This window comes from Aethalodelphis obliquidens, unplaced genomic scaffold (genome assembly GCF_003676395.1).
Source record: "Aethalodelphis obliquidens isolate GAN/ISIS:26980383/991018 unplaced genomic scaffold, ASM367639v1 scaffold133, whole genome shotgun sequence".
In the NCBI taxonomy this organism is placed as follows: Eukaryota; Metazoa; Chordata; class Mammalia; order Artiodactyla; family Delphinidae; genus Aethalodelphis; species Aethalodelphis obliquidens.
In genome coordinates, this window is record NW_020838077.1 from 26,825 (window position 1) to 40,480 (window position 13,656).

A 13,656-nucleotide genomic window follows, 5' to 3' on the forward strand; every position below is an offset into this window, starting at 1 on the left:
AACCTTGGTGAGCGCGGGAGCAGTGGGTCGACGCAAGGGTTTTCCGTTAATCCTTCCGGCTTCCTCAAGCCCCGCGTACTAAGGTTCCGTCTAAGCGTGGGTCCGGCCCAGGGTGTGTCCCGGCGCTTGCCCCGAGGCGGCCGGTGAGTGGGGCACGTAGGGCTCCGGGTCCCGGGGCCTGGACGGGTGGGCCTGGAGGCTCTAGGAATTGGTCGTGCGGAAACACTCAACTCTCTCGGGGGGAGACCGGCGAGAGGTCCAAGGGTGGTCTGGCCTCACATCCGGCCGAGAGGTGCCTCCGCGGCTGGGACGCGGCATGGTGTCTCTGCGCGGCGCCCAGCGCTCGCCTTGCGGGTGGGCACAACCTAGCTCCTCAGCTGCAGTGACAGCAGGTGGTGTTCTCCGGTGAACCCCTGGGAGATGGAAAAGCTCAGAGTTTCATTCCGCTCCGCTCTAGCTGGGCAAGGAAGGGCTTCTGTACTCGGGGTGTTTCCCAGATGCTTATCGTGTACCAGGCTCTGTTCTAAGAGTTTTTACCTGCGTCAACTCATTTAATCCTCGCGTTAACCCCATGAGATGTACGATTATTATCCTCATGTTACAGATTTTAAAATTGAGGCACACAGAGATGAAGTACCTTACTTAAAGTTACAGAGCTTGAGAGTAGTAGTATTTATCTTATGGTTCTGATGATGACGGTTGTACTTCAGTATAGTAGATGTTGTTAGGGGTATTGACAAATGCTGTATATCAAATTCTGTGAATTTGTTGTGACTTTGAACCAATCTTCAAGGACACTGTTGTCTGAAGACCATCTTTTGGTAGGCCTGGAGACTTGACTGTCTCTGTTTTAGAGTTGAACAGAGGCTGCCTAGGCCCTCCTGCTGACTCTTGTGTATTCACAAAGGCTCCAGGAAGTAGTCAGCCCGATACCAGAAAGCAAAGCACCAGAAGAAGAGCTATTTCAGAACCTGCTTCCTTCTGAATGAGATAATTTCTTAATATTCAAGGGAGTATATACAAGGGAAAATTATTCCAAGATCAGCAATTGATTATAAGAGAAAGTGGCATGGTCAAAAGAATTTCAGATGGTTAGGGGCTGTGCGGGCTGGAAAGTTAGTCATATAAAGAGGAGAATGGGTTTTGCTGGTGCTGCAGCACTTTGTGACCACTGTACTTTCGAGAATAATGATTTGGTAAGGTTACAATATCTATAGACCAGTAAGGTGATCCAGATAAAACTAAAGTATGAGGAAGAAAGGAGAAAAAGAGAAAAGGAGAGGCAACATTCTGGTGTTTCACTGATTTATGCCAAGGATGCCACTTGCTTTGTGGTGGCACTTTAGTGGAAGCCAGGAAATTTAATCCTTAGTTTACCCCGATAGGGCGTTTAGTGTAGTTGGGACTTATTGCAGCCTCTCAGGATAGTCATCTCTCAGAGGTAGTCACTCTTGTGTCAAGGTCATGCTGGGGTCCTGGGATCAGTGGTTTAGTTTCTTGGCCCTTTAGAGGCCATATGAATGGAAAGCATGACTCAAGTGTTTTTTCCCTGCTTGTTGAGAAGCAGTAAGTATGATGTAGTGTAGTGAGTTTGAGTCCAGGATTTATCACTTGGCCTTGGGCCAAATTACTTATCCTTTCTGTACCTCAAATTCTTCATTTGTATTGTGGAAATAATAATAGTAACCCTCTCATTGTTGTGAGGCAAAAATGAGTCCGTATTCTTAAAATGCTTAGAATAGGCAGACCCAAGAGAAAAGACCAAAAACGGGCCTTTCCAGAGGCTGCACCTCCAACTCACGTTCCTTTCACAGTTGGGTTCTTTTTTTTTTTTAATGTAGAAACTTTCCCCAATGTGGTTTCTGTGTGTCTGTCATAGGTGTCACATATACAAACACATAATGCATAATACAGTTACACATGTCATGAGCTTATTTGAAATGCAAAAACAACTACATCTTGGGACTCTTGTACTGCACACTATATACACATTAAATTATAATTATCTTATATCAAATTGGCATATTTTACCAATCATCAAGGTATTAATAAGCATGAGAGTAAACCCTCAACTTCAAATTGGCTCTCTCCTTTGAACTCTGTCCTAGTTCTCTCTCTGTTCAGGAGATCCTGCCTACTTTTAGATGTCCTATGTTTTAATGGTTCTAGTGAGTCAGTTTATAAAGATCTTCACATTTCAGATCTTCCTGGTTTCCCTTTGTCTCCAAAAACCTGAACAAAATCTCTTCTCAACAATATCTCTTCTCCAAGATGGAATGTAATATGTAATAATGTAATAATATTCCACTATGTACAAAATTCCCACTGCTCCTATGTCACCTTTATGGTAGTCTGGGTGTTCTCAGATCTTCAAGGACTTCTGTTGGGGACAAGGACTTTTGCTTTAAGGCTTTAGAGGCTTTGCAATTTACCGCCTGAGACAGTCACTATTTATCTATTGTGTAACTGTTAATACTTTAGTTCTATTGCACTAGAGAAGTAATTTTCTACCTTTCAAACCTACCATCCCCTTTACTATCTTGAAATAAAATTTATAGATAATATTAACTACCTATAGATATAATTTCCAGAATATCACTACGTTACCTTAACTGTAATATAAAGGAGAAAGAAAAGGAAAGTAATTTATAATAGAATAATAGTTTTTCAGCATGTAAATGATTGGATGAAATAGACACTTGTACCTATTCATAGAATCATGTGAATACAACAGCTACAAATGCAGACGGATATGTGAATGTCGTATTTGTGAATCTAATATCATGAGTGGCTTGATTTTCCTAAAATGGCGAACAATTCCGAATATCATTCAAAGAAAAAGAAGTATATTTCCTTGATTTTCCAATACATAGCAAAGTTGTGCAAAATACTTTGTATTTATTTGTAAAGTAGTTCCAGTCTCAGGTAACCATTAACAACTCTTTTGAAAGTCTGGCAGGATAAGGGACATTCTTTGTTTTACAGGAATCCCTGGCCCTCACTAAATTCTAATAGCCCCATCCAATCAACATGACAACCAAAACCAAAACCAAACCAAACCAAAACAAAAAAACCACACACACAAACCCTCACAAATTCCCAAAACTCTCCCTAGGAGGTGATATTGCTGCCTTGAGGATTACTGTAATAGAGGAGAGAAGTAACAGTGAACTGCCAACAGAATAATGATGGAGTAGCTTAAGGATCTGGGCTGCAAGAATGTAGGCCAGCCAACCTAAGCAGTAAGACAAATGCCTACTAAGGAATGTTAGCGCCAAAAAGTATGCAACTGGATTTTATTGCAAGGTTCTAAATAAATTAGAAATTCTGACTTCTCAGTCAACCTAGTGGTAGAGTTTTGCATTCCCTGCTTTCAGTTGAAAGGCATGTTCTTGGCAAAGCTGGACACAGACAGCATCGTCATGTTGCTCTTGAGGTTCTCCATGGATGGCTTCTTCATGAACATCCTCCAGGATTCACTTCCACATGTGGGAGGCTCCCAGTCTCTGAGAAAGGCAAGACTTGTGAAACCAGATCAACTCTTAACCTAGTGGATCTTAAATTGTGCTGTGAGCAGAAACATTAGGGGAACTATTATACAATTTGTTGCCTACTGTCATGCCCAAGGGCTCTGAGTGAATTTACAAGAAAATGGGTTAAAGAAAAAACTTCAGTGGGGAAACATACAGTCCAGAGAAGGGCTGGAAGAGTAGGCACAGATTCCCATATCCTCCCCATTTTACCAACAGAAAGGTTGCCAGAGCCAGGATGCTCTGCTATACACGAGTTTAGGTCAGTATTCTAGGAGAGGGCCTTGCTGCTCTTCCTTATTATAATGCAAGTGTTAGAACAACCTTGTGAGTGGGCAGATAAACAGACTGCTTGGTACAGTCTGAATGTGGGGTGCCAGCTTTTTAAAGGAATCGTCTGGGAAAGCTAGCTGCCTAATACCTGGAAACCTTGAGATCCTTGGGAAGTGTTGGCCCTTCCGCAGAAGGAAGAAGTCACCTGTCCTAAGGGAAGCTGAGTTTACGTTTTAGACCCTCTGGCTGTGAGAAGAATGTTTGGTAGAAAGGCTGGTCCCAGTGAACACATTTTTCAGGCAACCTAGAGAGTGTTTCTAAGGTTCATTTTGGACAATTCAACTTGTCGAGTCATATGAACTTAATAAATGCAAATGCCTGGGCCTCATTGTACTTAACTAGGTCTGAAGTAATGCCCAGTATCTAGAGTAACAAGTTCCATAAGTGATTCTGATGGGTATGTGTATAACCTTTCTTTTGGAACGAGTTTTAGCCCAGAACTTTCAGATACCCATTTTCTCCAGCCCCTCCTGCCACAGCCTCTAAAAATGCACACTATGGTTTTTGTTTGTTTGGAGTTTTTTTTTTTTGGCCGCACCATGTGGCTTGTGGTATCTTAGTTCCCCGACCAGGGATTGAACCTAGGCCCTTGGCAGTGAAAGCGCGGAGTCCTAACCACTGGACCGCCAGGGAATTCCCACACACTATCTTTTCTATAGATCAAAGCATTAATGTTGAGCTCTCAATAGCCCTGTGTCTCCAGCACCAATAGCCTTGTGTTAAATCATTTACAATCAGCAGGGATCCCAGCATGTGAATTGGACACGATCACCCAGTTGGAGAAAGAACAACTGTAGACACTGGATCTTCAGGGAGCTGAAGAGGGGAGTGACCAAAAATATCTGTCTGGGTGAGTAGTGTCATGAAAAGGCCACTAACTTGAAATTTCGGAGACGTGAGTTCTAGCCTAAGCTCTTGCAATTTGCTGGGTGACTTAAGTTACTCTGTTTTCTATCTGTCAAATAAGCAAGTTGGCCTTGATGAACTCTAAGTTAAGATCTGTTATGATGAGCTCTGTTAATCCTCTGAAGTCTGTGGTTGTAGACTTGTACCTAAACTAGCTGGAAGAAGGGTTGGGGGATCAAAGGGAGATCAAATGGGGATAGCAGGGTAATAGTTAGCATTTCTGAAATTCTGTTTTCTCTCTTTGCCAAGAAAATGGTTGCATCCAAGCTTGACAGAGTCTTCCTCACTTTTTGCATTTTGGCAGGGTGGTGGTGGTTATGTTTTCTACATTTGAGAGTCTTTACTTTTCTCATCCCTTTCCTGTCTCTCATTTACCATAACTAATTGGCTACAATAGCTAATAGCTCATTTTACTTTCTAATCCCCTGTTCTCTGCTCATCAATTGGTATATCTGCTCATGTTCATTTTGGGGGCTCAGCATTTAACCAAGCCCCTACCTGTATTTCTTGATGTCTCTGTGCATCCACTGTGAAAACTCTGTTATCACTTCTGGCCTTGTTCACTTCTCTTTCATTGTCCCTTTTAAGTCTCTGCCCATATAAAGTTGCTAGTGTGCATGAATTGCAAATTAGTTGTCTTTTTTTCCTGTTGGTTTATTTTCCTTGCTCTCCACACTAGACACAGGTGACATTTGCACTTTAAATGTCTTTCAGATAGGGATATTTGAACTGAACCAAAGCATCAACACCAATCAGGCTATTTCTGAAGAACTAGAGTTTCCAGGGTCAGCAATGGAAAGTCTCCAAAGGAATACTGCCCAACGTCCTATGAATGAAGAAGCCTGTAAAAGTGAGGGCCAGTTATCAAGGCAGACAAAATGTCCTCCACAGAAGAAATCTTCTTTTGAGAAAACAGCAATTAGAAAAGTGTCTATGACCCTCAAGGAAATTTTCACTAGGGAGAGAGGCCCTGAATCCAGTGAATTTAGTCTAAGCTCAAAGCTTAATACACGGCAGAAAATTCCAAAGGGAGCTATGTCCCCCATATCTAGGAAAAACTCCAAAGATAATTCAGGCTTAATTAAACACCAAAAACTTTTTCCGCAAAGGAAACCTTGTAAATGCAATGAATGTGGTAAAGCCTTTAGTTACCAATCAGACCTTATTGTCCACAGTAGAATTCATGGTGGAGAAAAGCCTTTTGTATGCAATGAATGTGGTAAAACTTTTAGCCGAAGTACACACCTTATTGAACATCAAAGAACTCACACCGGAGAGAAACCTTATGAATGCAGTGAATGTGGAAAAGCTTTTAGCCGGAGTACACACCTTAGTCTACATCAGAGGATCCATACTGGAGAAAAACCATATGAATGTAGTGAATGTGGAAAAGCCTTTAGCCGAAGCACTAACCTTAGTCAGCATCAGCGAACTCATACTCAAGAAAAACCTTACAAATGTAATGAATGTGGGAAAGCCTTCAGTGACCATTCAACCATAATTCAGCATCAACGAATACACACTGGAGAGAATCCCTATGAATGCAGTGAATGTGGAAAAGCTTTCAGTTGGATCTCATCTCTTATTGAACATCAGAGAACACACACTGGGGAGAACCCCTATGAGTGCAGTGACTGTGGGAAGGTATTCAGTCGGAGCTCATCCCTTGTTGAACATGAGAGAATACACACTGGAGAAAAGCCCCACGAGTGTAGAGAGTGTGGAAAGGGTTTCAGCCGGAGCTCCTCCCTTATTATTCACCAGAGAACTCATACCGGAGAAAAGCCTTACAAGTGTAATAACTGTGGAAAAGCCTTCAGTCAGAGTTCATCTCTCATCAGACATCAGCAACTTCACACTAAAGAGTAATATCTGTGCTTTCCTTAATGTTAGCACAAGAGCACACAGCATAACCTCCCACAGCTGAAAAGAAACATATATACTTGTTTGAATTTTCCTTCCTACTAGCTAGCTCTAAGCCAGTTTCAAGCTAGCCTTCCTTCCTTTTTGTAAACTAAATGCTCAAATGAGTGATCAATCCAACAAGGGGATGAATTTTAAAACCTAACATATTCACTCTAATATTCTGGAGGGCTCCAATCTTAGAATATACAGCTACCTAACACCTTGCAGTTCCTCACCTTATCTATTCCATGGAGCTTGGATCCCTGAACCACTAGTGAACCCTCTCTTTCCCAACCACATCAGCTCCTTCACTTAAAAGAGGAAATACCATGTGTGTGTATTTTCATGCTTGCTGGCTCCAGTGGCAGAAGAGAAGTAGCTGGCTTCAGATTAGGATAAAAAATTCCCACCAGTTTGGGGATAAAAAATTCAGTCTCGAATTATATGGACAAATTTTTCTCTTCCTTCCTCCCTTACCTTTTTTGCTATAGCATAGTTTCCTCAAAGTATAGCCCATAGTTCTAATGTGCCTAACTAATCCCAGTGTTATTTTATCTTATCCTTACCAAGAAGGTCCTAAAAATCTTAGTTCCTCCATTATCTTTTAAAAAATTGCTGTCCTATTTTAAAAACTTTTCTTTTGTTTACAGACTTCATGAAACATATACCATCTGGTTCTGACTCTCACCAGCCTTGTTAAGTTGATCTGTCAAAGACAAACTCAGTGCCTTTTTCTCAGTCCTCTTCCTACTTGACATTTGCAGAATTGGTAATTTTGGCCACTCCTATGCCTTAAAACGTGAGCTTCTGGGATCCATTATTCTGTGCTGATCCACACTTTTCCTACCTCCCAGCACTTCTCTGATTAACAATGATCAGCTCTGTGACTTGGGCAAGAGTTGGACCAGAATAATTTCATTTTATTGGCTTATAGTACTTCATGTTATTCAATTAGATTGTAAGCTTCTTGAAAACAGAAATCTTGTTTTAGATCCCTATAAAACATCACACAGTGCTGAGCAGTCACTAAATGCCCCAAAATTATTGCTTACTGATTCCTCTTTATCTATCCTGGTTAATCAGTCTGCTAGGATTTATTTGAAATGTCTTGATAGTTGATTTCTTTCTCTCTATTCCTACTGCTGCTGCCAAGTCCTCAGTAGTTTGGGCCTAGATTACCAGAGTAAACACATTGTTGCTGCTCTTGTCTCCCTGTCTTTATATAGCTGCCTGACTAAACTACCACTTGGTTCAGAAAGAATCCACAGTTTCCCATTGTCCCAAGGAAAAAGTTCAAAGGACTTTAACTTGAAGACCTTGCACAGTTGGATCTATTTACATATTTTCCATTACTCCCCTGTACAACTGGGCAGCCCTGTCCTTTGTCTCTACGACACCCTTTCTCTTCACACTTGGCTCCGCTTCAAACTATTCCGTGGCACCATTTTACATACCCTGCTTTCCTCCCTGTATCTCCAGAAATCTATCCATACTTTATAAAAGGCCCTGGTCAGGTCCTGCCTCCTCTGTGATAATTTCAGCACCACCCCCCCCCCTTAGAAGTCCTTTACAGTGATGGTTTTCCTTATTCTCCTGTATTACATACTTTCTTATTCTGTTCTCTGGTTCTGTCAGGTGCTTTTTTCCATGAACTTTTTTGAAGTTAGAAATTGTCTTAAATCTCTTAGAAGCCCCATCTAATACATAGTACAATGCAGGCCTGGGTTGTAGTTTTAATCTAAGTCAGGAGGGTTTAATTTAATAATGCAGTCACTTTACTCTTTTGAATGGTGAGATTACCTCATAAATATTTTTGTCCTTTTTGTCCTACCTTGAATTATATACATTAAGCCTTGGGACTGACTCTCCTTCAGAGCTCCTGGGATGCTGGTCTCTTGGCTTTCCACTTCATGAGATTGTTTTAAGGAGTATGTGGGTTTATTCATATAAAGTGATGAAAACAGTGCCTGACATATAGTAAGTGTTCAATAAATGCTAATTGTTATGATTCTATTCCTTCATATCTGCCTGTAGTCTTTCATTTCATCCCTAAAGTGTCTGTAACTCCACAGAATGGAAAACTAGGATCACAGTCAAATAAGTAAGAAGATATTTCTTCTGCCATCACAGACAATTGTCATCTATTTTATTATAACTCTATTGTGTGTCAAAAATGACTCAAGGCGGCTTACAAGATATGATACAATACAAAACTGAAAAAATACAAATCGGTATTAAAGAAGAAAATGCCTAGAAGATCAAGATCATGACAAATTATGGTATGCCAGATAGTTATTCAGGTATGAAAGTGAGATGGTCATTTGCTTACATTGTATTTGGAAGGGGAGAAAATGTCCATTCTTCAAGGAAAGCCTAATAGAGTTAAGATGAATTTCTCCACTGGCCTTCATGTAATTACACAATGTGCTTGATAACAAAAAATTAAAATTAAATTATGTGTTCTCTACAACACCTAGCATATAGTATGTTTTCCAGTGAATAAATATTTAGTTCATAGTAGAAGTCTCAGAAAGGCATATATAAAGATTCTTCTTGGGGTGGAGTGGGGTTAGAAGGAGCAGAGGGTAGAGATAATCAAGTAATTACTGGGTGCCAGAAGAAAAGCTCTTTTTGAGTCTCTTAACTTACCACATTATGGGATGAAGAAACTGAAATTTACACATGTTAAATAGCTTACCCGAGGATCAGGATTTGACCCCACTACTGGATCTCTTAAGCTGGGCCCTGGCAAGATCTGGGAAAGAAAGAACTGTGTAAGTAAAGGTATAGAGGTAGGAAAATGCTCTGTTTGTTCCAATAGATGAACTGGACTGTCTATGGCAGGGAGTTCAGTGAAATAAAAATAAGAAAGTTTATTTGGAATTGGATAACTAGACAGTGGCTGCCCTGAGTACTAGCTTGTGTGTGGATTTAATCATTTAGGCAATGAGGGAATTACAGGAGGTTTTTGATCATGGTAATAAAAATTTTGTTTCGGGGAGAAGATTAATTTGGTAGAGGAGACAAGGTGGTTTGGAAATGAGAGAGACAGCACGCAGAAACTAGGTGAGAAGCTGAAGTATTAGAATAGTGGTATTGTGGAACAGAGCAGTGGTCAGATGAGGAGACAGTATAAAGTAAGTATCCTATGAAACTGGTGACTAGATACGGGCAAGGAAGAAGAGAGACCAGCACTTCCTTAATTGCTGTTGTTAACTTTCCTGTAAGCTACCTAAGGTATGGAGGGAGGAATTTCTGATACACACTCAGCAGTTAGCCATGAATACAAAACATTAAAAAGCTGAACGCCTGATATGATTAACTTGCATCTTTAAAGTCGATTTGGAACCAAAAACTTTTGGGATTTCTGGTGGAAAATCGGGTCAGAAGATAAGAGCGATCTGGAGTGGGGAGCTTTATTCTAAGGAGAAACAGAGGGTTTTCCAATGCAGCCAAAAGCACTGTGACTCGGCTCACACTGAACAATGTCTTCAAAATAATCTCCGTCCTTGCATGGAGCCCACATCTAGGCGCTCAGCGTGGGCCCTCTTCTGCGAGCCCTGCAGGTGGCTCCCGCGGAGGCCAGCTGCCGTCCCTGTCCTCGCACGTCCGGACGCCTAGGCCATTCCTCGGGAACCCGGGTAGGGAAGGAGGCGCGTGAGTGCGAAGACCACCGCGGGGGTAAGAGCCTCAGAGCTCTGCGCTTTGGCTGTGCTCCCGGAATTTTATGGTGACCGTGTGTGCTCCAGTTCCCCTCATCAAGGCTGCGATGGCCACTCCCAGAACCACCGGATGGGGTCCCGCGACCACCCCAGACGCCATCTTCCCGCTTCCCCGGGGGCGCTCTGAAGCAAGATCGGCCAAAGAGCTGATCCTACATCTGAGAACTACAATTCCCAGAAACCTCGGAGACTCGCAGTCGTCACAGCGCCCAGACTCCATTTCCCAGAAGCCTTAGGACCAATTCCCATCCTCACTGAAAACCTTATGTGACGTCATCAACTTTCTGCTGAAGATTCTAAAGGCTGGCGGGGTGGGCGGTGCCACGCAACGTGATGTGGCGATACCACTGGGCCTCGTTTCTGGATGGTCTCCTAGCCTGAATCTCTGTCACTTCTTTTTCTAAAAAATTGATAAATCAGAGTGAAGCTTCCACCCTTTTCCGTTAGATTTTATTCATTTAACATGTGTTTTCCGTGCCTACTATGTATTAATCCGCTTTTCTGATTTGTGGACTGTGAGATTGAAGATAAGTCACTTTCTTCGCTAAATATTAATTCAGCTCCGTTAAAGAGGCCACGATCCTTCCTCAACATTCTCCCTGCCGCCCAACCCCTCACCCTGACACACACACACACACACAGGCACACACGCTGAAAAGCATAAAGGGATGAAAAGCAAAAAATAAACACTGGTCCCATCACTCAGATAATCCCTGGACATATTAGTAAATGTTCTTTCAGACTTTTTTTCTTCTTCTTATATCTGTGTATCTGCATATGCTAGATATGGAGATGGATTGTGTGTACACGTTTATACATAACAAAAAGTTATAGTTTATATGTAACAAAGGATTTACTATATACATTCATCTTGAACTTTCCCCATGTTAATATGTTAATATTAACATAAATTTCCCCACGTTAATATTTTCCAAAATAATTTTTTTTAAACATCTTTATTGGGGTATAATTGCTTTACAATGGTGTGTTAGCAAAATAATTTTTAATGGTACTGTCAAAGAGCTAATCCTGTCCCTGTATAAGCATTTCTTTTCAGGCTTCCTAAACACCAGTGATTTTATTTAGAACCCCTAACAAATGCTTCAGTCTGCTGTTGTCAAAACAACTTTAAAAATTACTGTTAATTTTATTAGTTGTGATAATGATATTATGGTTATGTTTAAAAGGAAGAAAAAGTCCTACTGGCTAAAAGATACATACTGACGAGACAAATGATGTCTTGGTCTAACTTTAAAATATTCCAGGAATAAATAAAAGGGGAGTCAGGGAGGGATTGCTAAACAAGACTGGCAAATGTTGATTATTGTTTAATCTGGGTGAAGAATACACTGAAGTTCACTTTTCTAATTTGTGTCTATTTGAAATTTTCTGTAATAATTTTTTTTAAAAATGTATACCAGCATTTCTCTTGGAGCAGTGTGGCCAGCTAATTCCTTCCAACCTCATGTTCAAGTCATCATTTGACCACTGCCCAAATGAAGAATTTTCACTTCCATTGTCATCTTTGTGATGCTGACTGATTCCTTTTCCTGGGACCCATCTTCTGACTAGTTTTTTCACAGTACATCTGAAACTAAAGTAAGTCTCAACTCTTTACAGAACACTCCTTTTACCTTCATGCTCTCCTGCCTCTTAGTCTCCTCCTGATCTCCTATGTACATGACTTTGGCATCTGGCTTATAGTTTTCTGCTGTATTTCACGTCTCATTTCATTCTGAGTGACATCATGACAGAGTAACTGCTCAGTAAACATTTGTTGAATCAATGTCCACGTGGATGAATCATCCAGCAAACATTCTGCCTTTTATCTGGAACCCTGGGGTCTTGGCAGGCAGGAATCCCCGCGCTTGTGGGTAATGCAGCATCTGCTGCCCGTGCTTTTCCTCTCCCACCGGTGAATCTTATCCTTCCCTTTTTAATTCCTGTTCCAGAAGTCCTCCTCCGCCTCTGCTTTTACAAGGTGCCTGCCATCTGCTCCCCACGCACAACCTTCTGTCCTTCACACTTTCCACGCCCACCACTTAGCTTCTATCCATCCCAACATTGTCAGAGACACCATTTCTTTCTGCCTCCTTTAGGACTTTGCTCTCACACTCTTTCCACTTTTCAATCTCTCCTTTTCTAGTGACTCATTTCATTATCACTTTAAACAAGTCTAGTATGTCTCTCCTATTTAAAAACATCCTCATTAAATTCACATACTGCTTTAGCCACCAAGCTAATTCTCCCCTAGAACTTCCAGAAGGAGTGTGAACCAGCCAACACCTTGAGTTTGGCCTAGTGAAACTGATTTCAGACTTCTGGACTCCAGAACTGTGAAAAGAAATCTGTTGTTTTAAGGCACCAAGTTTGTGGTAATTCATTATAGCAGCCATAGGAAATGAATACATTCTTCTTTTGCTCTTGCTCTTTCAGGCTCAGGGGTGGTAATGTTTTCCTGCAATTGTTAGACGCTAGTGTTCCACTGTCCTTTGCTGGTTCTCTCTCTTGGCTAAATTTTCTTCAATTAAACTGCTTGAGTATGGCCCTTAGTTTCTGCCTGGGACTCTGCCTAGAGGTGGAGTGAAGAAAAATATGGACCAAATAAAAAGTAGCCCCTGAAAATACTGTCCTTCACCAATAGACCCACTCCTTGTTTCCTGGTCTTCTTGGGCAATGCTGGGCCATTGGCCTCCCAGAACTGTGGTTCCAGATTTCTCCTGGCCCCAAAGTAATCTGCTCAGAACTACATTGCTCAGAGGCCTCAGTAATGATACATATTTTGGACCTGGACCTTGAGCCTTCATGCTTTCTCAGTAGTCCAAGATTGAGATGAATGCCCCTGTGCAAGGGTGAGTTCATCCATGGCCCAGGCACCTGTCTGAGCCCATCTGAGGCAGAGGTGTGTCCAAGACAGGGTCTAGAATACAGGTTCCATCACACTGTGAGGTCATTCATATCAGTCCCCCTTTCCCTTCCCTCTCCACACCATCCTCTTGAGATGTAAACAAATCCAGAGAGAGGTAAACTTCTTTGACTTTCCTCTTGTCATATTGTTAGGGGAACCACTGACCGAAACAGCTCGTGCTGGCCAGGCCCTATAGTAACCACTTGCATGAGTTATCTTAAAACAGGAGGTCCTGGTAAGGAACTCGGAACTAACAAGCAACCTCCAGATAGTGATCACACATTCTCGGTGCTCTGCATTTGATCTGACGGTATCTATGAATAGATCAAATGAATGGAACAAAGTAGGATCT

At 41.7% G+C, this 13,656-nt stretch overlaps 1 protein-coding gene across 2 annotated transcripts in view; it reads left to right on the forward strand.

Moving 5' to 3' along the window:
- ZNF391 (zinc finger protein 391) overlaps positions 1-13,656 on the forward strand; it is a 17,416-nt gene continuing 3,760 nt past the window's right edge. Inside the window, exons 1-3 of one of the 2 annotated variants that reach the window (XM_027099570.1) lie at positions 1-143; positions 4,602-4,713; positions 5,484-8,695. In XM_027099570.1, coding sequence (XP_026955371.1) covers positions 5,562-6,638 — 1,077 coding nt within the window. In that variant the 5' untranslated portion in view covers positions 1-143; positions 4,602-4,713; positions 5,484-5,561 and the 3' untranslated portion in view covers positions 6,639-8,695. Of the gene's footprint in view, positions 144-4,601; positions 4,714-5,483; positions 8,696-11,817; positions 11,996-13,656 lie in introns of those variants that run through there. The other variant, XR_003431250.1, reaches the window with a different exon arrangement.